We start from the raw sequence: 27,895 nt of genomic DNA, 5'->3' as shown, positions 1-27,895 counted from the left end.
CGTATAGACCAATTTCATTAATCAATTCTGACAGTAAAGTTTATTTTAAGATCATTGCCCTGCGTCTCCAACTTCCAACACAGGTTTATCCCGGGCAGAGATACTGCTGACCACGTGAGGCATGTGATATCTTTTCTGGACTGGGCATAAGCAACCAAGACCACTTTGGGGGTAATCCTGTTGGATGCCGAGAAGGCATTCGACAGGGTTTCCTAGCCATATATGTGGGAGGTTTTAAGACTGAAGGGATTCGGCCCGAAGATCCGGCAAGCAGTTAGGGCATTGTATATTTATCCGGAAGCGAATATTCGAATTTCCGATCAAGAGTCTGGTTCATTTAAGATAGGTAGAGGTACACTGCAAGGGTACCCTTGTTCCCCTCTTTTATTTGCCAAGTGAGTTTGCTGTCCTGAGTGTCCACCAGGTGTACCACCTTAGTTTTCTTTTTATTCAACTTCAGTCATTGCCGGTCCAGATATTTTGTCAAGTTATTTATGACTCTTTGTAGGCCAATCAGGTTTTGCATCAAAACGACTGTTGTCCGCTTATTGTAGGTAGGGAATTGGTACCTTGGCGAGGTTAAAAGGATGGCTTTGTTTATGTCTGCTTAATACAGGTTAAAAAGGCTTGGTGCCAGGATGCAGCCTAGTTTCAGGCCATGCGTGGTGTTAAGCCTGGCTGACACTCTGCTACCATCTCCAAGTTTGACCCTCGCCCAGGTATCACTGTGGAAGGGTGACCATGGCTTCAAGTAGGTGTGCTGGTAGTCCCCATTATATCAAATTTTCCCAGAGACAATTTAGCAGGACTTTATTGAATGTGGATCTCAGGTCTACAAACCATGCAAAGAGTCCAGATTTTCTTTTTATATCTTTTTCTGTTTGGGGTGCTAAGGTTGTGAGGTTTGTGGTTTGTGGTAGTTCCCACACCGGACCTGAAACCTGTTTGGATCTTCGGTATTGCACATTTCTACTCCGAACAGGCTTGAAGATGGACTAAGATGCAGGATGCATATAGTTTGGCCTCTACATTTATCAAAGTTATTAGTCTGTATTTTTCTGGCAGGCATGCGACTTCCGTTTTTAAAGATGGGATGAAATATACTCCCTTTCCCGGAGCTTGGTAGCTTATTCTGGCTAAAGATATGGTTGAAGAGAGGCGTTGAGTAATCTGCCCAGAAGCTTTGTGCCTGCTTGAATAGGGCATTTGGGAGTCTATTCGGCCCTGCTGCCCCTTCTGTATTTTTTTTTATTATTGCTTTAAGTTGTTTAGCATCAGTTGCGATGTTTGGTCTGTTGGTGCTTGAAACTGATGATCTTGCTGCCAGTTGAGTGTTTGCCAGAGACTGATGGCTGATGATTATTTCTCTGTGCTTTCCCTCATGGGGGGCATCCTGTGCCATGGCCTCTTTCGATGTTGTTGATATTGTTAAACATTTTGAGGATGTGCTGTTTCCATGCAGCTTCACTAATTCCAGCATCTTGATGTAATCGCTGTCCTTTTGTTAGGTTGTTAATTGTTCCCCAAAATTCCCTACTAGTTGGCAGTTTACTAGCCCAGAGTAATTTGCTCCATAGATTTTCTTTATGCACCATTTTTTCCTTCCTACACTTCTCCCTGTATTGCTTTCTCATTTCTTTTAATTTGCTCTTACCCGTTATTTTCCCTTTTCTTGCTTTCGCAGCCTGTTGTCTCACCACTCTTACGATCTTTCTTTTCTGGACACGCAACTGAAGGTTAAACCACGGTTCTTTTCTTATTCCAATGTTCTTCCGACGTGCTAGTTTTATTGGGAATTTTTGTATTAGGATTTGTCCTAGATGTTCCCAGTTTTCCATGGTATCCTAGTCGACTAAGTCCCTAGTAAAATCCACAGGTTTGCCCAGGGATTGTAACTCAAATGCTACTGGTAGCCTGTAAAACAATGAACAATGTCTCAACCGGTGATCATTTAAAAGGCAAATGCATTGGAAAGAAACAAATCAATAAGGGAGAGATGGTAAAAAGGTGGACCACAAGGAATTTGTAAAGAAATGGTAAATTTGTATTGCAAGTAGTTATATCCGCACTACATTACAGTGTATGCATTGGTAACCCAATGGTGGACGTGCACATATGTGCTTGTGAAGGTGAATGGCGCAGTGAGACAACGTGGAAAAAACAGCATGGACGGCATAGAAATTAAAAGTAGAATTGGCGGTCAAATAAGCACAATGGAAATGATTTAAAAAGCGGTTGGCAACTGCTTGGAAAGACCACAGTAGCGCCCAAAACTACGCTGAGGGGGTCTCTGTTTTTTCCACGATGTATCACTGCGCATGTGGAATCCACATCTGTTTAGATGACAGCTGAAGCCTCCTGCATACGTTCTAGACAGGCCTGGGCTAAAAGTAGTGGGAGGGTTGTCACTCACACCTGAATAGGGCTGTGCATGTCCTCCTACAAAGAAATCTCCACCCGTGGGGAGTGCCTGAGGCAAAGTAGGAAGAAGCAGGACAGAGCTGGATTTTATACACAGCAAGGATTTTCTTTGAAGTTTCCCAACTTCAAAGGTTAGAACTGGTAGAGGTATTGGGGCTCAGACCCCACATCTTTAGATTACTTTGGACTAAGGTCCCTGCCTAGAAGAAGAGCTGGAAGAGCTCGAAGAGCTGCCAGGAGGAGTACTGCCGATTTGCTGGTTGTTGTTTAGTTAGGTTGACCTGCAGTTGCCGCTACTGTCTTGGGCAGAGAAAGGATTGAACAGAACTTTCTTGAATCCTGTTGTTGAAGTTTCTCCAAGTGCTTGAAGTAGAGTTTGCCTCATGTTGGAAGTCTCAGGAACACCAAAAACTTCACCATCAACTGGGTACCTGCACCTGGGACTGTGTGTTTCATTTGCCCCAAAGGGAAAACGCAAGATGACGCTGTCAATGACGCCATCACCGAACTACTGCTTGCACCGTGGCCTGCTGGAACCCCACGTCCCACCACCTCACTTCGCCGCCCTGGTATCACCTACTCCGCTCAACATAGTCACCGAGTTACTGCTTGCACTGTGGCCTTGGGGCACCGCTGATAAGTTACTTAACGCACCACCCCATCCCACGCCGCAGTCTTGGCCCATCGGCCCCAGGCCCCCAACCTGTGCCGCTGCTTGCACCGCAATCTGTGGGCCCCACACAGTACATTGCACCGTCTTTCATCGCAGCCTTAGGTCTACCGAATACAGTGATTCAGCAAGGATGACGCACGGCATACGAGCACCACCCCACTTTGCTCCGCAGCCCTGGTCTCACCGACTCTGCTGGACGGTGTCACTGAGTCACTGTCTGCACGTGACTGGAGGGCACCGCCCCACTTTGCCGCAGCCCTGCCGCTGCCAGCTCTCCTGACTTCAACTTCATGGAGTTTGGTCTGGAACCCATGTGACTTCAAGGGACCGACGATTCCTGCACCAACCTCCGGAACCGGGGAATACCGAGACCGCCTCTTCGGAGCTTATTGCAAGATCCACGAAGCCCTGAATTTCCAAGGTACTGTTTGCCAGTCTTCCCGACACCATAGCTGGCCCGCAACCTCATGGTCAGCCTGAACTGTTGGATTTGTTTGTTCACAACGAAGTGATAGCCCTGTACGGAGCTATCGACTTCAAGGAACTGCCTTTTAAGTTTATTCTTGCAAAATTCATATTTTTATAACTGTATGTGGGATATTTTTTTATCATTTTGGTCTTGTGTTACACAGATGAATATTGGCTACTTTTCTAAAAGTGGTGTGGTGTCCTTTTGTAGTGTTTTCACTATATTACTGTGTGTTATGTGCAAATGCATTACACAGTGCCTCTGAGATAAACCTGTCTGCTCGTACCAAGGTAGTGAGCAGGGGTTACTTTAGAAGTGTAATCCCCTAACCCAGACTAGAAGGAAAGGTCCCTACTTGGACAGCGTACAAACCTACTAACTAGAGACTCCCATGTCTACCATTGGTTGTCAGCGGTGAGGATCGGACTTGTTTGTGCATGATCTACAGTGATTGTAGTTCTTTTCTTTTTTTGTTTCTTTTTGGTCTTTCCATTTGTTTTGAGCTTAAACTTTCTACTGCATCATGTCTCGGTCGAAAGCATGGTTAGTTACATCCCTAGAATTGGTTTTTGAGGACGTAGGTTGGAAACCTACACCATAAATGAACTGAAGTCAGTTTGCAAAAACCTCAAAGTCCAAGTTAAAGGCCTCACCAAAAAGGGGGAGTTACCAAAGGCGCTGATGGCCTGGGTAGCAGCCAGGAATGGCAGTGGGCATTCTGAGGATCCTAGTGTGGAGGCTGAGGAGCCAATTCAAATGGTAGCTGTCCTGACGGCTCAGTAGTTGTTAAGGGGGGACGTACCCTCCGGGCCATGAAACAGTAGTCCCCATCCATGTCTGTCTCCAGAGGAGCTGGAGAATGGGCGGAGAGCCAGGAAGCTCAAGTTGGAGCAGGTGAAAAGGCAAATGGAGCTGATGGAAAGGGAATTGATTTTAGCTTATGAGCTGAAAGTGATGGAGCTGGACTGGGAAGCAAGGATGGCTAAGTCCAGCACACATGGTGGTAGCTAAAGTGTTATATCCAGTACTGAGGGAGACATATGCACACCCAAAGACTTGGTGCCCTACTTTAAGGAGGGGATTGACATACACCAGGGGGTTTAGGATTGAGGTAGCTCCAGTGGTGCGCAGGGTCCCTGAGATGGATTGGGGAACTGGCACAGGGTACTTCTAGCAGTGGGAGGGACATTCTGCTGACTCTAAAAGAGGGGTGCAGGGAGATGGGTTCCCCTATGATAGAAGCCCTGATAAGTGTGTATGGAGACCCTCAGAAGAGTGTGGGTTGAGTGACAGAAACAGAGACACTGTCTCACCAGTCTTGCAAGGGTGATCGGAGTACTTTTCTGAGGCACTGGATGGTTGGGTGAAGGGTAGTTTGGTTAACACATGTGAGGGTCTGTATAATTTTGGATGCTGGAGAGCAATGTTCAATCCCTGTTTTCCAGAGCTATGCCAACACCTGGTGAAGTAAGACTTCTCTGACCTCAGGGAGCTTGCACAGGAGGCAGACTTTTTGGTGGAGTCCAGAAGGTCTGAAGAAACATCTGGGATAGCTCAGATTTTCCCCAACCGAAGGAGGTGGGGAGGTTTGTACTAGCCCAGATAGGTTCCAGGGGAGGGGGTAGAGGGTCCCAAGTCCCTTCTCGGAAGAGGAGAGGTAGGGGTGAGGCCCAGGTTGCCCACAACCCAGTCCCACAACCTTGATGGTTCTCAGGGAAAGCACCAGCATGGGAGCCTAGTCGGTACCGGGAGGCCAGACGGTGAGGGGTATCCCCTACTGTCAGGAGAGCTGGGAGGGGGGGTGGGATGGCTGTCTCCAGCGTCCCTTCAGTTCTGATGTTTTGACGCCCCACTCCAGAGAGGATTGTGCATAAGTCCAGAGAAAGGGAGACAGTCCCCAGTGAGAGGACCAGTGGGTCAGGGTTTGCCAGCTCTGAGGTCAGAGCACCCCAGGATCGACCTTGGTGAGGCCACTTCTGGCTTGAGGGGGTCTTCATGCACTGTCTGATGGACAGAGGGATGGAGACCTGCGCCAGGCAGTCTTTTACCCAACACTTTCAGGAATTGTTTCCCTCTGGGAGGGAGGATGTTTTTTTCACTTCCAGAAGTCCTGGTGTGCCAGGCACAGGTCCGGCCGCAGGGAACAGACCCTAGGTTGAAGGGTCATGTTCAGGGTGTCCCCCTGACCTGGATGGAGGGACGATTGCTTGCATTATCCCTACCATTTAGTCTTCTGGGGTTGCCGCTGCGGGTGGGGGGTACAGAGCCCCAGGAGGGGGGTTAGGGAGAGGGAAGCCTCTCCCCTGACTCCAGTCCAGCTTAAGGGTACAGACCCTGGGCTAGGAGACCACTTGCAGGATAGCACCCCTGAACTGGTGGGAGAATTGTGCAGAACACCTGCCACAGGTTCCATGTCAGTTCTGGAGACTGGGGGTACCTATCCACGGCGGAAGGTACAGGACCCCAGAAGGGAAGACAGGGTGTGGGAGAGCCCAACCCAGTCTCTTGTTCAGACTCAAGGTGCAGACCCTGAGCTAAGTAACCAGTTGCAGGGCAGCACCCCTGAACTGGTGGGGGAGTTGTGCAGGGCAGCGCCTCAGTCGCCCTGGCAGTTCTGTAACCCAGGGGTACATCTCAACTGTGGAGGGTATAGGATCCCAGGGGGAGGACATGGTGTGGGAGAGCCCACCCCAGTCTCCTGTTCAGCTCCAGAGTACAGACCCTGTGCTGAGTGACCAGTCTCAGGATGCCCAGGCTACTTGGGTCCCTAGTAATATTAGTAGCAGTCAACAGTACCTACCTGTCCTGTGTCCTATAGTGAAATCTGTATTATCCACTTCACATCCACTTCACATCCACTGACACAGGTCTACAAACACTAGCACTTACACCGGTATCCACAACTTTTTGTCTACAGCCATTTACCCTACACCACCACCACCTAATTCTTCCACCTATCAGCCACCCATCCTTCTCTCCACTATACATCCCAGGTCCAGCACTACTACATATTCTACATTTCTCCAAACACACATTTTACACAACTGCCTCCACCTTCCATCCTGCACCATCACTTACCCCTGCCCTACTTCCTGCACCTACTTCATCACCTACTCTTCTCTTTCCCCAAGAAACCATCTGCAACCTACACCACCAGGTACATTCTTCCTCTTCTCCACCCCAGGGTTCTAGTGTTCCCGGGGCCAATAGCAGGTAGCAGTAATTATGCTTCCTTTTTAAGTTTTCAAATGGTCTACATTTCATTAGTTTTTTTAAAGTGAACACAGATTTCACAAAAATTACAGTGATAACAAAAGGTTTCTTCATTATCTCTTGGCCAAATAAAGAGGTGTTTTCCAAAGATAAACTTTGTTACCTGACAAGGGCAAACAGATCAATAGAATATTTGCAAAGCTAAACACAATGAAAGATGATGATGTCCTTCATAGAGCTTCATTGCAGGCTCTTAAGATTTACAGTGACAAGCGGTTTTTCGAGGCCTGGGTGGTAAATTCCGTTCTGCTCGCGGAATTTGGGTAATTACCCGTTCTGCGGAGAACGCGAAATTCACAAAAATTCTGCTGCTTTGCAGAATTTTTTGCTTGTTTGTGCTTTCAAAATGCGCTCGCAAGATATTTCTCCCTGAGCACGCAAACAGAGTTCGCGAACAGGTAAAAAGCATCGCGAACGGGCGGAACATTCTGCGTGTTCACTGAACTTTTGCGTGCAAGCGGAGATTTTTTACCGTTTCGCGGAGCTTTGTGTATCGCGACTGCTCTTTTTCCCTTACAGAGCCGTGCTACAATGTCTGCTCTCTACATTCATTTTGCATCACAATCCTCCATCTCGTACTAGGTTTTTTTGACTTCTCTACGATTATTATGATTAGTTCTGTGTGTCTGTTAATGTCACATTTCTAAATAAATTTTCTCTTCATGTCGTGCAATCCATAAATCGCAATCTATTGTGAAGCCTCATCAGCCAAGATCAATTAACGATTGCTGCCTGAACATTCATTACCTGATCTCTGACACTGTCCCAGACCTTCTCATTATCTCTGAACTTGGTCATGAGTCTATTCCCTTGCCTAGCAAATTCTTTTAAAAAAGAAACGTCCACCGAAGAAGAACTATGCAGAGGTAGATTTCTTCCTTAGGATCTCCTTATCAACAATCAGCTTCCAAGATTTTTCTGCTGTTGAGGATACTCCTATAACATCCGCTTCTCAACTTCTACAATCTGCTTGTGCTCATTTTTAGGTTTCGCCTGCACAACGCTTGCGCTGTGCTTGCAAAATCTCTTGTTTAAAAAAAAAAATCTTAAAAGGGGCTTAGAGCACACCTATTACGTCCCTTTAATGTCTATTGGCTGGCTCCAATGTCACTTTAATTACCATTGGCCGGCTCTCATGGCACTTTCGTTTCCTTGATTCCTAATCGGTCAGCACCTGATTCTCGCTTTCATCTTCGTCATGCAATGGAGCCTGGACCAAGTACTGCTTCCGGTGTCCAGTGTCCTTCCACTGCAGGAACTCTTTTTTTATTTTTTTGGTTGTTTTAATGTTTACATTTTTTTATCTTTTACTTTTCAACATGTACTCTTATTGTTGAGTGCATGTCTCTGCAGTCCCTTTGCTTCACACCTCTCACCGTTGTTTTTTTTTAACACCCTTCCGATTTCCCGCTCAAAAGCTGTATGTCCCGCTGCACAATAATGGGTGTTAAGCCCCATGGAAAAACAGCGTGTCTGCACAAATTGAATGTTTGCTTATCGCACACAATGGTTTTTACTGCTTACACCAAAGGACTGAAGTATATTTGAACAGTAAGTTCATATGTTGTTAGACCTGGCATCCTTGGCATGTGTTTTCCCCTGTCTTTGTTTTTTTGCCTCTACCTCCTGTATTTTTGGACTGTGTTCTGGATTTCATTTATGCTGGTTTAGGTACTCTGGGCACTTTGACACTGCTGATCAGTGCCAAATTGCAAGTGCTCCGTGGGTAAATTGTGCTTCTAATTGGTTACACATGATTGGCATATTTGATTTACTGGTAAGTCCCTAGTAAAGTGAATTGTGTGTGCCCAGGGCCTGTAAATCAAATACTACTAGTGGGCCTGCAGCACTGATTGTGCCATCCACACCAGTAACCTTTCAAATGGGTCTCAGACCTGCCACTGCAGTGTCTGCATGCAGTTGTTAACTGCCACGTCGACCAGTCCCTAACCTTTTCTTTTCTTCCATGTCAGTCACCCTCTACGCTGGCCCAACGTACCCTCATGGGCAAGGTGCAGTGTATGTTAAAGGTAGGACATGTACTGCTGTGTTTTGCATGGACCATAGGTTAACCTTGGAGCTACATTGTAACATTTTAGAGTGTAACATTCAGTTGGGAACAGCTAGAGATTTGGAGTTTAGTCTCTCTGAACTCAGAATTTAATAACACACCTTTTTAGTAAAGGCAGTTTTAAAATTTTTGTTTGTAAATTCCACTTTTAGAAAGTGGGCATTTTCTTGTTTAACCATCCTTTGTGCCTCTGCCCGTTTGTGTATTCATGTTCTGGTTTTTGAGTGACAGTAGCTGGGGATGTGCATTCACTCAGTCACAAGGGCGATGGTGGGTGTACTGCCTACCCTGGGTGAGTCATAGCCAGGCTCTTTAGGCCTTTCTGCATTTAGAGAGGTAAGAGGAGTTTTCACTAGCCCTTGAATAGGCTGTGTCTGCTCTGCACAATGCTGTCCCCACCTCCTGTAGTGAAGCTGGACCAGGGAGAACAGAACTACTGGTTTTTACTAAGTTTAGAGAGCCGAGCAACAAACTTTTGTTTACTTTTGGAATCAAGAGAAACCTCTGCTAAGGAAAAATAGCTGATGAGCTGTGAGGTGGAGACTGCCTTTTTGCTGTGTGTTGCTTTTATGGGTTGGTCTCCAGTTGCTGCTTCTGCCAAGGAGAAGACCAAAGTTGGAGCTTTGCTGTGAACATGCTTGTAAAAAATCTCCAAGGGCTTGAGTGTGCTTGCCTGAAGTCTCTGTGACACAAAGACTTCACCACCAGCTCCCTTGAACTCCACTGCTGGGAGTACTGACCTGCCAGGAGATGCCTGTTCCTGTCTGGACCTCTGGATGTTGTTCCTGGTGCTGGGAGGTGAAAAACTCTTGAAGAAACCAAGAAAATTGACGCATTGTCCTTCTAGCACCTGTTTTTCAGATGCTAAACTGCAGCGTGGGGGTAATTTCTACCCACCTCTGCCATGCGGCCAATGAAATTGACTCTGCTCTCCAGCGGCCCAAAGAATTGCTGCACTCTGATTTCTGTGCACCGAAATACGAGATCCCCCTTAGGTTCAGACAAAGCCCTGCTGTGCAGCTAAAAGAATTGACGCATCGCAGGGCTGCGGCTGAAGAAATTGACGCAACGCCCATTTACCGCCACTACCACAACCTCCAATGTATCCGGGTTTTCACGCATTGCCCCTGTGCAGCAAGTTTTCCAAAGCATCACCAGTAGACCAGAACTGTCTTGGAATCGATGCATCACTTGCCCCTACAGTCCAGATTTGATGCATCACTTGTCCCGGGTGCAGCAGAACTGGCGCCTCACCTCCCCAAGGACACCGGAACTGGCGCATCGCTGTGTTTTCTGAGGCTTTCCTTCTCCACGGCTGTTTTGCTTTGTGGATTTTGACGTATTTGAGGTACTTTGTGCAAAGGTCATGCATCCATAATTTTCTATGGAAAGATTTGCCTGAAACATTTTAAAAGTCATATTTTGAATTGTAAATGTTGGATTTTTTTTGTTTTGGTCTTGTTTGGTTTAGATAAAGATACTTTATTTTTGTAAAGTGTCTGGTGTCCATTTGTAGTGTTTTCACTGTGTATCTGGGCTTAAATACTTTACACATTGCCTTTGGGATAAGCCTGTCTGTGCGTGTCAAGGTGAGAAGGGGCTATCTAAAGTGTGTAGCTGCCTTATCGTGACTAGAAGGAAGGGTCCCTACTTAGACAAAGGTGCATACCTCTGCCACCTAGAGACTCACGTTCAGTAAACATGCACAACTGAAGTGCTGGCTAACCAAATGTTTCAAGCCCGCTCCCTGCCTGGGAATCAAGCTCCCATGTGTCTCCAGATCACACTTGCTAGATGCTAGAAGATGGTATGACCTCCAGAGTGTGCTTCATGGTGCTTTTATTGTACAACTAAAGAAAGTAAGAGATAAGACAGGCCTGCTTGACAAATACCACAATCATAGTACCAAGCAAAGCAGAATCCAAGTGCAGACCACCATTCACCTACCCTCAGATGCATTCCTCAAAGCCATCTCTGACATCCTCCATTGTCAAGTCTTTGCATTTTGGGTGATTTGAATATTTAACCCAGCAAAACAGAACCTTGCTGTTCAATCTCAAGTGGACAGAACTTCCTCCAGTTGGTCTATGGTCCTAGGCAGATACTTACAAAATCTTTTACATTAAGTGATAAGTACTTACCATCAATGCAATCTTTGAACAGCCATGACATATACATGTGTCAGCAAATCTGTCCATCATCTGGAGCATTCATAGCATTCACAACAAAGTTAGCCTCCCTTTTGCAACTTCTATAACACTACCGACAAGACCAATACAGGACATGGAAGAAACTACATCTCAAAGCTATTAAATCATAGCTGGTAGACATATTTCCAGCAACCTTATAATGGAAGGTCAAAGTTCTAACTGTATCTTTCATGAAGCCTTAAACAAATGTCTCCCCTTCTAGTTTCCTCACTCCCTTAGTGTTGACCTGAAGAACGCTTTGTTTTTGCAAGATGTATCCGAATGTTCAAAGACAGATGGAAGAAAATAAACAACAAGCTGAAATTCCAGCAACATTCAAGCATACACAAAAGTGGAACAAGAAAACAAAAACACTCCACAATTCCAAAGTATGAATGCTATCTAAGAAACTTCACAAAATCATTACCAAATTTCTAGTTCAGAATGCACTTGTGAGATCACCAAATACAAGCCCTCTGTGACTCAGTTACAGACCACTACATCTTCAGTACCAAGAGCCCGTAAATTTACTACCTACGAAAGAAGGCCTATGAACTCCAATCACAGTGCCTGCAAAAAAAATTAATTAATCTCCATCCAACAATTTATGCAATCTATCTTTAACCTAATCTCCGCCGTTGATTTCAGGAACTTCTCTAGGCCAGCAATACCACCAGCTCTCTATCAGACACGTGACCACCATAGATATTCAAGAACACTTCACCATTTATGCTACCTTGCCGACCAGCGTCCTAACCATCAAATGTTGAACACCCTGCAAAAAGACCTCAGTGAAACAGAGCTTAAACAAAAAATAGAATTTCATCGACCTCTGGATTCCACCTACCTTTCAGAATGATTTATCTTCTTCTTTCTTCTGACTTTTTTTTAGGTCCTTTCCACTCCAGCACAAGTGTTCCTCAGGTTCCATCATAAATGTATTCCTCTATAATGCATGCCGTGGCTGACTATCTGACCTATTCACATCAATGATTCTAACCTACTACAACTTTGTGGATGTCTCTAAAGTCATCTTAACCCAGTGTCCGTAAGCAGTTGAACTGAAATGCTACTCTGCATCTTAATTCCAACTCCTCAAAGACAAAAGTATTCTCAGCTGTGGTGTTTACCATTGGCTACTGCTGTTTAGATACCTATCAACTTTGTCAGCAATGAGAAAGTGACATTAGTGAGTAATTCAGATGTGATCATAGACTCCAGACCTTCACTTTCATCACTAGAAAATCAGGTGATCAAACATGTTTTTTAGGCCAGCCAATCATGCTGATTGCCCATAGCCAGACACAGCTTGTTTATTTATTTTGTCGATCAAGCGGTCCAAATGATCGGACTCCCCTTCCTTCGACTAAAATGATAGGTATATGATCATAAAGAATATTGTGTTCAACAGTAGCCCCACTTCTAACCAGCCTGATCTGCTTCACAGGTACTTCCATTTTTGTGCAGAGTCTCAAGCTCTGGAACTTGCTATCAGCAATGCTAAGGATCATCCATGACCACCTAGAACCAAGGAAAGTGGGAATAGCCTGTCTGATTCCAAACAGACGAATCCTCTGTGATCAGGCAATCTTACATGGGAATGATACTAGGTTTGCCCTAAGTCATCTAAACTTGTGGTGCCACACTGCATGCAATGTATAAGCACACTTATATGATCCATTTCACATTCGGGAAGCTGTATTTTGTGAAAGTATTACTTCAATATTTTGTCAATTTTACACATGGTAGCACTACTTGGACATAGACTTAACCCTTTTGCTAACAATTTAGCACACAAATAAAGCAATAAGCAGATGAAAGATGACCAGTCAATCTTTGTGAAGGACTTTTCACCATGCAGGGATGCATGTTACCACACTTTCAGTAACATTTGATCAGTTTGAGCTAGAAACAATTTTTTGGGCTAAATTCTGCAGATTATGCAGCAGATGATGGATTATGTGGCAAACACTGCAAATCCATAATCATGCAAAAACGCAGAGGCTGCATAATTCCAGTGACCCTGCTTTTTCCCAACCGTTCTGACGTGGTTAGTACATGCAAACATGACTGTATTTTTCTTCACCTTACTTCACTCTATGCATAAACACAGCCACAAGTGCTGTACAACACGTTTGTGACATCCTAAGAGAAGCACACCCATATACACTACAAAGTTGCCTCTTAGTCGACCACTTGGAATCCCTTTCAGCCCTTATCATCGATATGAGGAGTTATACAAATGCAATAGCACAATACACTAGTGCAAAAATGTTTGATTACAGCAGATGTCATCCGAAAAATTGTTACCCAGTGTTGACAAATTCTTCCTTTTTATTACATCTGTACAAACCTGTTCCCCCCTGTAGAACTGAGATGTCTTATATATATATGTTAGTGTTTTATTATGGCATAACACTTTAATTTTGCTTTGTATCTTTGTGTAAAGATATTGATGCACATACATAATGTCAAAATGACTGCTGTATGTAATGTTTCATTTATATATCCATGTCTTTCTATGTAAAACGTTAGTTCATCAGCAGGCTGTTCGCTATATGTACTCCAGTACTAACCAATGGTAAAACTGTCTTGCTATGTAAAATACAAAGTAGGATAATGTGATAAAAATACCAGTTTTTCCTCTGACACCTTTTCTTTATCACTGACAGAAAACTTATCCTGACGGTCAATGCTACCGATGAGAACTACATGCCAAGAAGGATATCTGTGTACGGGGGAGAGGCAGAGAACCTGAAGAAGTTCAGTGAAGTGCCTGTTGACGAGTAAGTGCTACGAGGGTGTGAGAGATACTTTGTTGTAAGGTGGTTATCGCCCACATCTGTGGTCTGCTGCATCCATTCTACCATTCTCCGTTTGGCATCTTTGTATCCATGTTACATCCATCTTTATTATGCTCCAGTCCTAGCAAGTGTCAGAAGGCAAAGAAAAGGGTAGTTTTTTTTATAACAAAGTAATGTTCCTTGTGTATGAAAGAGTAGAGGCGAGAAGAAGGGCCTTCATGGAAATGATCACCCCTTATCCCAAGACGTGAGTTGGCATCAGGTTGAAAATAAGTGGAAGTACATGGTGTGAATGTTGGGGGAAATTTCTCTTTCTCTTTCTCTCGCTCTCTCTCTCTCTTTCTCTCTCTCTCTCTCTCTCTCTCCCCCCCCTCATCCTTTGTCTCTTCCCTCTCCCTCACCCCAATGGTCACACATGGTAACAGAGGACTTTTAAGATGAGGCACCTCAACTTCTTGCACATGCTGCAAACATATTTGCTCACACACATCACACCATCTAAAGCTCCTGGAGAAACCGCCACATGCCCTTCAGCAGCAAAGGTAAAAACAATCAGTAGGACATCAGACACCCAGCAGTTTTTCCTGGCTAGGATATCGTGCAGGTAACCACATGAGGTGCAGAGCAGCAGGTGCTACTACTAAAGTTTGCGATCATGACCTACTAACACGAGTAGCAGGTCATGATCGCAAACTTTAGTTGCTCATCAAATTCAAAACAGTGACCTCTCCAGGTACACACAGAAGATCACCTTGTGGCACACAGATGATCACCTAATGTGGCTACTGCAGGCTATGGATGATGGCCTTTCTAGGCAATGTTAGTAGTTCATTAGAGTCTGGAGGACAGTTGATAGTGGATTTCATACCGATGAACCTGAAAGAAGGAAAGCACCTGCTCGGCATCCTAAGATCTTGCCTCACTCTAGATTGTGGTGGATGGCTCTCTAGTGGTAGCGTCTGAAGAGACAGTGGTTTCTACATCATGGGAGCCTCTTAGCTCAGTTACAGATCTTTCAGTCAGTGCAACAGATATGTACTGGTGAATGGATCCCTTCTTTGGGGCCTCTTCTTCCCCCATGTAGGCTGCCAGTACATGCATTTTTTTTTTTATTTCTTTATTCGCAAATATGATATCCACTCAGTATCATGTGTATCACATATACAGACAGTATGCAACATAAGCAATAGCAATGGTATAACCAACATTCGCATGGAGTGGTATTGATCACTATGCAATAAGCTTCATATTTTTTATATTTTCTCCCCAAAAAATAAAAAAAGCAAGAAAAATTGCACAGTAACTTATGTGAGTATCAGAACAAATATACATAAAAAAAATAACAAACCCAAATAAAGAAAATTCCTAATCAAGCGTGTAAGCTGTGGAGAACACAAGAGAGCAGCGCAGCCGGTACATCAAATGCAGAATCACAATACTATCACCCATGAGGCGTAAGCAAATTCACGGTCTGTGTCAAGCGATAGTCGTAGTGAGTTTGGGGTCTGCAAGTATCATCGGCCACATAAATACCAAACGCTTCACAGATAGCCTCACTGACAATCATGCATCACAATGCTTACAATCGCTTCATCGCAACATGCAGTGGCCAAGTATCTGGCAACATGTCAATGGTGTAGTCCGGAACAGTGCAACCAGTGTAACATGCTAGCCCACCCCCACTTGTACAATGGAGTTAATCACCTGTATCTGCTGTTTCTGTGTGATCTTCTCGATGTATGTGCGAAATGGCCCCCAAATGTCAAACGGCCGGGAAGCCACAGGGATCTGCTCAGAGTATTCCACACTGTTCACATTGCAGTGTGACATGCTGCGGAGCCAAGCCTGCGCACTGGGAGCTCGTCTGGCCCCCCACAGTAATGCGACCTCTCTTTTCGCCAGGAGCAAGCCGATTGCCGTCAGCTTGTGTGCAGGACGCGGGAAATTAACAACATAGCCAAGCAGCGCAACTTCAGGAGTTGGCATCAACTCCAATTCCAACATATCCCCCAGCATTCGGTGTACCTGAAGCCAGTATTCATGTAATCTTGGACATGTCTAAGAAAGATGGGCAAAGTCAGCCTGCGGCGCCTGGCATTTAGGACTTGCATGCGACCTATTTGGGTCAATCTTGTGCGCTAGAGCAGGGGTGTAACATATACGTCTCAGGAATTTAAAATGTATAAGCTTGTGCCTACTATTCAAGGACACGTCCCTAGTGACCGCACAGCACGCCGCCCATTGGTCGTCGGTAATGGGATTACCCAGATCACCCTCCCATGCAGCGCATACCGTTGCATCCCGCGAAGGGAGAGCGGACAGACGTAGCTTATATAGTTTAGAGACAACATGTGATCCCGTCTGGCTCTGTATAATTAACGTGAGTATCGCAGCTTCTTCGGGGGGGAGAAGGAATGTGTTAAATTCTGCTCGGAGCATGGATCTAAGTCTGGTCAGTGTGAAAGAGTCCATGAAGGTACGGTCCGCAAAGCGCAGATCTTCAGTCACAGAGAAAACATGCCCCTCCGGGAAAAGATCCCCAATAGTTTCTAATTGAAATTTGGATAGTGTGCGCTGCACCACCTTTTCGTTGGTGATGGGCAGCCAGTGGGAATTGGGCAGAGGAAGGGCGGGAGAGTAAAGTGTGTCAATGTGTAGCAGTCTGCGTAATTTATCCCAAGCCCAGCACGTGGTGGACACCGTTTGTATGTCCTGCGGGTCCCGGGGAAAGCCTTTGGGGAGGAGTGTCTTAAGGGAAACCGGCAACACAAGGTCAGCTTCCGGTTTTAAATGTAGAATTGTGGCATCTGTATGAACCAGTATTAAGCATAAGATGACTGTGCGACTAAATAATATAGGTAAAAATCGGGCACGCCGAAACCGCCACGCTCATAAGGGAGCGTCAAGGTATGCCAGAACACCCGTGGGTTCCTGCCGCCCCACACCAACCTCAACAAGTGTACGAAGTTGTGTGAAAAATCTTGGTCAGGGGTATCGGGATATTGTTGAACAAGTATAAAAACCGTGGAAGCACGATCATCTTTATTATGGCAATCCGGCCCGCCATAGACAAAGGAAGGCGGAGCCATCGCACCATATGATCCTCCAAAAAATCAAGAGCGCGCCCATAGTTTAAGCGGACGATTGACACAGTGTCGAGGTGCACATGAATCCCCAGATATTTAACGGAGTCCATATTCCACTCCAGAGGAAAGGCGCATGTCCATTCTGAGGTGTAGGGAGTGAGCGGGAAAATGACCGATATGTGCCAGTTTATGCGGAGGCCCGAATATTCTCCAAAACGGGCGATCTCCAACAGCAGTGACTCCAGGTTTGTCTGTGGCATACGGACATACAATATTGTGTCGTCTGCATAAAGTGAGACGAGGAGAGGACCAGTACGAAACTGAAGCCCTCTGTGCAGATGTTTCTCCTGAAAATGCCGCACTAAAGGGTCCATCGCTAAGATGAACAGCAGCGGTGATAATGGGCATCCTTGCCGGGTGCCCTGCGAAAGTGAAAAACTGTCCGTGATGGTGCCATTCAGACGTATTCGTGCGGTAGGTGCCGTATATAATAACTCCACCGTAGCCACAAACATCGCAGGCATCCCCATTCGCCTCATGATGGACAAAAAAAAGGGCCACTCCAGAGTGTCAAACGCTTTTTCAGCGTCAAGAAACACAGCTGCAGCAGGGAGCGATGGATCCATCCGGTGCATAACGGAGAACAACGTCCTCAAATTAAAGGAGGTGGATCTATGTGGAACAAATCCGGACTGCGCCGGGGAAATAATGGACTCCATTAGAAGTGATAATCGCATCGCAAGAACCTTGGCAAGAATCTTATAATCCAGGTTCAATAGGGACTGTGGTCTGTATGATCCACAAGACGAGGGGTCGCGCCCCTCCTTCGGGAGAAGCACAATTACCGCTTCTCTAAGCGTAGGGGGCAGCATGCCGGCCTCTAGGGCCTCTGCATAGACCTCGACCAGTCTGGGCACCAATTCCTCCTTATACTCCTTATAAAAGTCGGCTGAAAAGCCATCTAGTCCCGGAGCCGAAGAGCCCCTCAAAGAATCAATGGCTTCCACTATAGAGTCTGGGGTGATTGGGGAAGCAAGAAATTCCTGCATACACTTCTCAAGATGCACCATGGCAATCTCGTTCAAATAGGGTCCAGGGTTGCGGTGTTCGCCCGTAAGTGTTGACGTGTAAAGAGTTCGGTAGTATGGCAAAAATGTGCTGCAAACCTCAGGAGTGGAGTGATGTCGGGAGCCCTGCGTGTCTACTATGTCTGTAATGTAAGCCGCTTGTCGAGGGGGGCGAAGCAATTGCGCAAGAAGCTTCCCTGGTCTATTCTCCCCCCCCCCCCCCCCGTACTGACGCGCCGTGTGTTATTTGCCCATGAATTTCAGCTCTCTATCAGCAGTATCCCTGAATTCCAACAGCCATTCCAGCCGCTTGGCCTCTGTCGCGTCGGACGGGCCCCCATGTCGCTCCCCATCGATCTCAGCAATGTCTATTTCAAGACGGGTTAGAGTGGTACGAATCTCCCTCAGGACACCCACATGTTTGTCGATACACACCCCTCGAATGGTGGCTTTGAATCCCTCCCACAGCGTGGCCCAAGTGCGTACAGAACCTGTATTGATATCAAAGTACTCCTCAATAGCTCTGCGGATATCTTCCTTAAAAACCGGGTCTAGCAGGGCCCTTCCTGGGAATCGCCACTGTGTCTCATAACCACCCTGTCTGGGAATTAGCAGATTCAGTACAATGGGGGAATGGTCCGACAAAGTTCGTGGTAGAGTAGAAATGGTATCCACCCATCCAGCGACTCCTGGAGAGAGCAGTTCTCTAGTGCTAGTTCCGTGGAACCCAGAATGATGTGTAAACTCTGGCGCATTGGGGTGCATCCTGGCTTCTATGTCTATCAGAGAGAAGTGTGAGCAAATATCAGCTAGCACCTTTCTGGACCGGGCTTTGGAGTCTGGGGAGGTGGAAGTACTATCCCTGTCCGGGTTCAGCACTACATTAAAATCGCCCCCCATAACCAGCAGATCTATGTCAGAATTGAGGAGTGACAAATGAAGCTCCTGAAAAAAGGCGGGGGAATCAACATTAGGCCCGTAGACTCCAACCATGGCGATCTTGAACCCCATCAATACTCCAGTCAGCAGCACATATCTACCTTCCCTGTCCGTGACATTTCCAGTTAGCACAAATGGAACACGCTTATGTATTAAGATTGCAACACCCCTAGCATAACTGCTAAAATTGGAAAAAATTCTGTGTGCACCCCAACTCCTAGCCACCGAGACATTAGCCGATGGTGCCAAATGTGTCTCCTGAAGAAAGAGGAGATCCACCCTGTGTCGCGCTGCATAGTTCAATACCTGTTTGCGTTTCCGTGTGGTGTTCAAGCCCCGAACATTCCAAGACATCAATGTAAGTCTGGACGGGCCAGACTGCCTACCTATCCTGGCCATAGCACAAAATCAATGATGCTGTCCAGTAGCAATGATCCCAGCATCTCGCTCCCAGCATTCTCACAATCACTCACACAAAAAAAGATCTCAAAGCATAACATACCCCTCCCCCCACCCGCCACCCAGCCTCCCAACAGCCCAGGAGAGGCAATCCCCATTTGCGCACAATCGTAACCTGCGAATCTTCAAGAACAATAACCATATCGTGAAACAATAACATTTCTAACAGAAGAAAACCCCAGGAAAGGAAGACAATAAGGCATGAGCCATAGGGGTAAGCAACGCCACCCCATACGGGCAATCCTACTAGGCTGCTCGATTGGCATCGGCCATTTAACTATCCACTGGTAAACCGCATCAACTTTGAAACAACATTAGCAAAGTCAAGCCATTAAGCACGTGACTGTTATCAGCCCTGACCAGTTTCTGCAAAAAGGTCCACACTGATCTACGTGTCCACTCGCGGAGGGGAGTGCGGCGCATTATTGGTGGCGGAAGGCAAGCCTTGTTTCTTGTAGCCTTGACAAAAGTCTTGGACATCTGCGGGGGATTCAAAAATGCGATATCTGCCATTCACCGCCACCTTCAGTCTTGCGGGATACAACATTCCATATTTCAAACCAGGATTGCGCAGAGTCGCCTTGACGCCGTTGAACTTGCGCCTCCCCTCCTGCACCATCATCGTAAAGTCTGGAAAGAAGGACAGAGTGCCACCCTGCCATCTCACCTCTCCCGCCTCCAGGGCGACGCGGAGCGCGGCATCCCGGTCGCGGAAGTTCATGATCCTGTCAATTATGGGGCGCGGGGCTTGACCGGGGCGAGATCTAGGTCCCAGCGACCTATGGGCACGCTCCACTACAAAGCCATCCGTGAATGTTTCTCTACCGAACAATTCAATAAGCAATTGTTCAACAAAAGTGTCAAAACACCCCATCGCTGTTGTCTCCGCCACGCAAATTATGCGTAGATTTTTGCGTCTGCTACGCGCTTCCAAAACCTCATTTTTTATAGCCACATCTTTGAGAATTTTTTCCACGCGTTCCAGCCTCTTAAGCGTTTTGGACGCGCCGTCCTCAACGTCCGAAACCCTGGATTCCACCACATCAAGGCGTCTGTCATGGGCCTGCACCTTGGAGCCCATATCTGCAAGTTTTTGTTCTAGAGTGTCAAAGCACGTATCAAGATCCTTGAAGCCCGCGCGCATTTCACCCATCATGGTGGCAACCATAGTAGCGGCATCCCCCCCCCTCCGGTGCACATGCCGCCCCGGCAGTGGAACTAGGCGGAGGGTCCGTCACCAATAGCGAAGTTTTGTCAAAGCTTAGCTTCCTCTGGTTAGGATCACTTTTCCCCATGGCCAAATCCAATGAAAGCGCAATATTGTAAAAAGCGCGATGCCAGCATGTATCTCGTGTGTGGCCGGGAACCAGGTGGAGCACAGTAGGATGCAAGACCAGACGTTTGTGGGGAGCGTAGGACCAAATTGGATCTAGTACGCAGCATTTCACCAGGCCACGCAGTTCAGTGAAAGGGGAAGGAGCGTTTCAAATCATGCGTCCATCTTTAGAGTACCACTTGTGGTGTGCACCAGTCAGGGGCCACACATGAAGGGGGCAGCAGTCCTAGAGTCAATTCGCCAGAAGGGAGCACACCCCTTCATCAATCCATGGCAGTGTCCAAATTGTGCATCTCCATAGCCTGTACCAGCACCATAGCCTGTACTTTTGCCAACACTGCAGGAGCACAAGGGGGAATGCACAGTCTGTCCCTGTGTTGCTCGGGCTGAGAAGCTGTCTTGACCTACCTCTGCAGAGTCCTTTATCAATTTGACGCCTATATTTAGCACTAAAATGACATATTTGATAGAGACCTCTAGCCGCAGATTCCTTACCTCAGAACTTCCAGAGGTCAGGCTGGATCTGTAAGATTGTTGATAGCAGTACCCCTGAACGCCGATAGGTGGCGTTGGTCGAACTCCTCGTGACGTAGTAGGCATCTGGTTCATTCCCGTGACGTCCGGGTTGTCCATATAGGTGGCACCTCTGCGTACTGACTTCAGTTCTTTTCTTTTCGCGCCAGCCATCACAGATCCATCAAACATAGCTACCCCCTGTCAATGTTTGACAGACTTTTTCAACTTTTTGTCGACGTTTTTGAGGTGTAGGAATGTCCAGTAAAAAGACCTTTGGGTTGAAACCAAGCAACGCCTTTCACTGTGCCATTTCTGTTCCGGACCCCCATTTCATAGGTCTTTGGTGCCTGGAGCGCAACCACAACCCTAAGTCATGCTCCGACTGTCGAGTATGTTGCAGAAAGATTTGAGAGAGCGGTCCCTACAGCTGCTTGCGGCCCGGTTCCAGGCGCCTCAGAGATCTCCTTGAAGCTCTTGTTTCAATCTTGGGATCCAAGTCTTTACCTCTCACTCGAAGTCCTCGTGGTTCGGTAATAAGCGCCACAAAAAGCATAAGAAGTCAAAGCATGCTTCGTCTTAGCTCCGTCCGTCAACTATCGAGACAGAGTAGTCTTGGCGTTCGAGGCCCTGCTCCGCAGAGTAGGTGCCTCTGTCAGCTCCGCGTTTCCCTCCCTGTCAGTGGCCAGGATTGACTCCTGCTCAGTTGAAAACCTTTATGATGCCATGTGCGCCATATTTGGGCTGCCTGTCCCTGCCGGTGCGTCTTTGGGCCCCACAGGCTCTCTGAAAGAAGTTCCCTTGGGTTCCTCGCCTTTAGCTCCAGCCCCGGCGCCCAGGGCTCATCTTGGATCCGGACTGGCACTGGTTGTACCACCTCTACCTTCCCTGATGCTGAGACCCTCAACGTCGCCAGCGCCCACTGGCGCCACTTTGCGCATCCTCATTCCAGCCAACACTGAGCTGGTTGGGCGTCCACTGATGCCAAGACCAGAGCTGTTGGCCTCCATGCCGTATCCTATGCCTTAATCTGAGGAGCTAGGATTGGATAAGGATTGGGAGGGGCAGCAGAATCCCTTAGAAGTCCCGGCTTCTAATGAAGAAGTAGACCGGTACGAGGACCTGGGTGCTGCCAGCGGTTTGGACACCTTCCCCTAACCTGGCTACGGAGAAGAGGGTTTAATTTGCAATGGTGGTGCGTAGGACTGCGTAGGTCTTGGACCTGCAGCTTTCTATGGTGGCCATCAAGACAAAATGGGCAGGACAATTTCCTCGATGGTGGCAGCAAGGCACCTTGTCTGTCTGAGAACGTCTGGCCTGTAGGCCCATAGGAATGAATGGTAAGCCATTCCTTAATTGCAAGTCGCAATTTGCGAGTCGCAATTAAGGAATGCTCAGGAATCACTATTTTTATAGCGATTCCTGCATGCATAGGCTTTTGCGATTCCTTAATCGCAATTAAGGAACCTCAAAAACCTTCCTTGATGCATTTGGCAGTTCCCAAGCCTCATTTGAAGGGGGGGAAACCAGAAATGAGGTTTATTTGTGGACTATAGAGACCTCAATGCTGTCACTAAGACAGATGCACAACCTATCTCCAGAGCAGATAAAGTTATTGACAGACTATGGGCAGCCAAGTTTCTCAGTACTTTTGATATGACATCAGGGAACTGTCATATTGGTCTGACCCCTGGAGCAAGAGAAAAGTCAGCATTCCCGACCCTAGATAGACATTACCAATTTACAGTAATGCCATTTGGACTAATGAATGCTGTGCCACATTCCAAAGGTTGGTGAACAAGGTTCTTTCTGGGTTGGAAGCTTTTAGTGCACAATATATAGATGATATTGTGGTCTATAGCTCCACTTGGCAGGATCACCTGATCCATGTTGGAACTGTCCTTCAGGCTCTGCAGAGTGCATGCCTTACTATCAAGGCCGAACTACTGGCAATTGGGTGACCCTGTGTTCCTCGGAACCTGGGTAATAGTGCTATACACTACAAATGGCTCTGTCTGGTAGAACCAAACAATTTCTTTATTACCAAAATATTTTCAAGAAGACAAAGACATATACTAACTAAATTAAGCTGTGTTTTGCACAACAAAAATAAATAGAACTCTTTATCTCTTGTGTCAGAAATGACTATCTTTTTCAATTTTAGTTATTTTAGAAGTAAAACTAGCAGCCCGTCCCGACGTTGTCCGGGTATGAATTGCTGCCGACCAGTAGTATATTGTTTTGTAGGATTTCGTTGTGATAGCATTTCTTATCTGTGACAGGCCTGTGAAACGCTCCGATTCACAGTGCACTGCTGATGCACTTAAGAGTGCGCGTTCAATAGTGTGTGAACTCGAGTTTCCCTACTTTATTTTTCCTTGCAATATTATATAGCCCAAACTCGACAACATGGTATGAGCACAATTTACATTACATGAGAACACATTAATTTGTGGTAGGCACGGGGGGAGACAAAGCGATTTGCCTGGAATCATAGGATGTTGAGCTGATGCCAAGATTCGAATGTAGCTCCCCAACTCGCAATTCTAGAACTTGTGGCGGGAGGTGTGTCTAAAAGTGTATGTCGGTGCTGGCCATCAATGAGAGAGACCTGTGCATTTTTCAAATGGGTGGTGAAAAAATATGAGTTTGTTGCTGGAGATGTGGGCCGCCGTGCCACCAATGTACTTACTGGGGGAGGGTAAACACCCATTATTCCACAACTTTCTTTCCGCAGACCATCACTCCGCATACTTTCATTATGAAAGTACTATGACTCCGCAATGCCATTATAACGCATGACATTACATTTTATATGTTTTTACCACGCATACATTTACAACCAAATTCGTTGTAAATGCATGAATGGTAAAAGCATGTTTTTTTTTAATGTTTGGATAAGGTAAGTATGGGTATAGGGGTATATGTTTTGGGGTACTGAGGTATATGTTTTGGGGTGTTTGGGTATTTTAAGGGTTCAGATATAGTTTTGAGTTATGCGGTACAGGGGTAGTTTTAGGGTTTAGGGATAGGTATGGGTTTTGGGGTACAGGGGAATTTTAAGGGTTCAGGGCTAGGTTTGGGTTTGGGTTACAGGGGTATTTTAGGGTTCAGGGGTAGGTTTGGGTTTTGGGGTACAGGGTTATTTGTAGGGTTCAGGGCTAGGTTTGGGTTATGGGGTACAGGGGTATTTTAAGGGTTCAGGGCTGGGTTTGGGTTTTGGGGTATTTTAGGGTTAAGGGGTAGGTTTGGGTTTTGGGGTACAGTGGTATTTGTAGGATTCAGGGCTAGGTTTGGGGGTCCAGGGGTATTTTTAGGGTTTAGTGATAGGTTTGGGTTTTGGGGTACAGGGTATATTTATAGGGTTAAGATGGGTTACTGTTTAAGGGTGTTGGGGTATTTTAAGGAGTACGGGTGGGTTATGATTATGGGGTGCAGGGGTATTTAAAGGGAGCAGGGTGGGATTAGCACACAATATGAGACATGGCATGAAGGGCGGAACGTACCACACGCCCCCAGCATTTGTCACGCCCCCCAGCACAAGCCCACAGCCCAATGCAGACACGCCCAAAAGGGACTACTTTGCTGGCATGGTTCTTTTGCCTTTTAAATGTATATGGTGGGCGTCTGCATAGCCTATGTCCTTCTGCTGTAACTGCCCTTTCCAACGCTGTATTGGGTGTTGTGATTGGTGCTGTGGTTCCGGAGATTACCCGCCTCAAAGGTTTGGGCTCTCTCTTTATTATATTAGTATAGATTATTGAATTTATCAGAAAAGGCTGACGGACAAACAAAAACATATAAAAATAGTGACTAATGTGACAAATGGTGAGCTATACCACAGTAATATCAAATTCATAAAACAACACAAACATAAATACTCAGGATCTCTGTCCCCTTTTGAGTTTCAGCAATTACCAGCAAAATCACAGTTTAAACTCCTCCAATTATGGCAGGAACATGGAAGCAAACCGTTGTCATGGTATGCAAGTTCCTCAGATGAAATAAATCAAGAGGCAGTTTTGTGCCAGTATCCGTCCTCAAGTCGGGCCATTCCTTGGCTTGACTGGGCACTACAGTAGGTTTGTACAGGGGTATGGTACCATTGTGAGCCCCCTCACAGAATTTACCTCCAAGAAGATGCCAAAGAAGGATAACTGGACAGTGAGCTGTCAAAAGGCTTTTGCCACTCTGACTGAAGCAATGTGCTCAGCACCTATTCTCAAAGCTCCAGATTATTCTTAGCAGTTCGTAGTGCAGACTGATGCCTCTAAACATTGGATAGGAGCGGACCTATCCCAAAACAATGAGGATGGCCATGACCAGCCTGGTACTTTCATTAGCAAGAGGTTACTCCCCAGAGAGCAGGTTTGCAGTGCAATTGGGAGGAAAACCTTTGCTTTGGTCTCTGAAGAAGTTGAGACCATGCTTGTTTGGTACTCACTTCATTGTTCAAACTGACCACAGGCCTCTCAGATAGCTGATGCAAATGAAGGGTGAAAACCCCAAACTGTTGAGGTGGTCCATCTCCCTACATGGAACGGACTTTATAGTGGAGCATAGACCCGGGACTGACCATGCCAATGCAGATGGCGTTTCCAGGCTTATTCACTTGGATGACGAGGACTTTCTTGGGAAAGGTTAGTCTCATTCTCTTTAGTTTGAGGGCGGGGTTATGTAGGAAAGTGCCCCTTTTGACATGCTCCCATTCATTTTTTGGCTGGTAATTGATGCAGTTTGGATAGAAGTGCACTTGGTTCCTGCTATCGAGGTCTCTAGTGCCAGATCTCTTTCCCTAAAACTGTAATTGGTTCCACAGTTGGCAAAACCTTTAGCAAACCAGTAAGTCCCTAGAAAAAGGTAGCCCTTGTACCTAGGCCATAGATACTAAAGAGGATCCCTAAGGGCTGTAGCATGTATGGTGCCACTCTATGGGACCCCTCACCACACTCACGCAAACTTCCATTGCAGGCTCGGTGACATGGTGCAAATGAAAGTGAAGACACAACATGGCACACCTCCTGTGTGCCATGCCTGCAGACACTGCATGCAGTATATGTAGGTCAACCCTAGAGCAGACATTGCAGCCCTGAGACCTGGGTGCATTATATTACTTGTGAGGACATATCTGCATGAGCAGATATGCCCCTGTGATGTCCAAGTTGATTCTTGGACATTGCTAGTGAACAGGGAAGCCAGCTTGAATTTATGTACTGGAAACTGGTGATTACAAGTTCCCCAGCTACAAGATGGCTTCACTGAAACCAAAGATGTTTAGTATCAAACATATTGTGTTAATAAATGCTCACTGATTCCATTGATGGATTTATTAATATATGCACCCAGAGTGTACATTAGAGGTACCCCATGAAAACCTACTTGTCCACTGGTGTGCTGGCTGACTGGTCCAGTCTAGCACCACAGACTCGCTTCTGATCCCCTAAGGAGGTGAGAGTTCGCTCTAATGGGTCAGGAACAATGCCTGCCCTGGCCAGAAGGGTTTACAACTCCTTCAAACAGGAGGGCTAGCAATCAGCATACCTAGGCCGGAGGCTTCAAAGCCATGCCGCCCTGCCCTATGGCCCATTTGGCACCAGGACAGATGGGAAATTAGTATTCGAAGTAGGCGTGGAGCACACCCAGGTTACTCACACCTGTAAGGTGCGAGCTGCCTGATGTGCCCCAAACACACATTTTGGTGATGGCAAAATTTAGGTAACTGGGACAAGGTTATGCCCACTTCCCACAGGAAGCTGTCATATAGGGGCATAGTGACCCCAAGTGTAAATAGGCCATCGCCTACCACTCTTCTAATGCCCTTAAATTTAGTATTTAGGGGGTTCCCTGAATCCAGAACTTTAAATTCCACTGACTGTAAAGAAGACAAGTACACTGAACAGCCGATCCCCGCTAAAATAGAAGACTGATATGTACTTTTGGCACCAAAACCTGGCTGTTGCACAGAAAATTGACAATTAGAAAGACCCGCCTCGTCCTTCAGCTGTGCATCCGTCACAAACCCTGGAGTGTTGCCAGCACTTCACAAAGCATCCATCATCTCTCTTGGATTAGAAGCACTACTTGCCTGCAGTTACTGACAGAGACATCTGGTTTTAAGAAGCTGTTGTCCACTGAGTATAGCCACCCAAGAAAATGTCAGCGCACAGAAGGAGGCCAGATCAGTCTTCCTGGCAAACCTGAAGACGCCAGGACTTCCACAAGTCCTGCTGTACCAACACCTGGGGTACCAGACTCTTGCTGCGAACAAAGCTTGTTGAAAGACCAGTCCGGACTTCAACGACATCACTGACAACCAGCTGATGAGGGATGTCCGCACCGCAGAGGCCAGCACATAGTTACCCAGCTGTCCTGCTTTTGTCCCCCTGGCATGTCCTGACCGACACCAATGAGTGCCTTGACCCAAGAGAGCCAGCCAACTACAAACACTGATCCGACCTGCCCAGCCCGACTCACTGAGCCTAAGGCTGCTCGACCACACTACTCTAGATAGAGCACCTTGGGATTGCCAGAGCTAACCCGGTGCGCTCATAAGGGATACCTGGACTCTTCACACAGCATACCTCTTTTTGGTATA

At 46.6% G+C, this 27,895-nt stretch overlaps 1 protein-coding gene across 1 annotated transcript in view; it reads left to right on the top strand.

Annotated features, from left to right (window-relative positions):
- HECTD3 (HECT domain E3 ubiquitin protein ligase 3) overlaps window positions 1–27,895 on the top strand; it is a 376,275-nt gene that overhangs the window by 123,636 nt on the left and 224,744 nt on the right. Inside the window, exon 6 of the mRNA XM_086952299.1 lies at window positions 13,769–13,882. Within this exon, the coding sequence (XP_086808425.1) occupies window positions 13,769–13,882 (114 nt within the window). The remainder of the gene's footprint in view (window positions 1–13,768; window positions 13,883–27,895) is intronic.

The sequence above is a fragment of the Lissotriton vulgaris genome, chromosome 1_1, assembly GCF_964263255.1.
Source record: "Lissotriton vulgaris chromosome 1_1, aLisVul1.2, whole genome shotgun sequence".
NCBI lineage: Eukaryota > Metazoa > Chordata > Amphibia > Caudata > Salamandridae > Lissotriton > Lissotriton vulgaris.
Note: the sequence above shows the minus strand (reverse complement) of the source record. Positions and strands in the feature narration are given on the sequence as shown.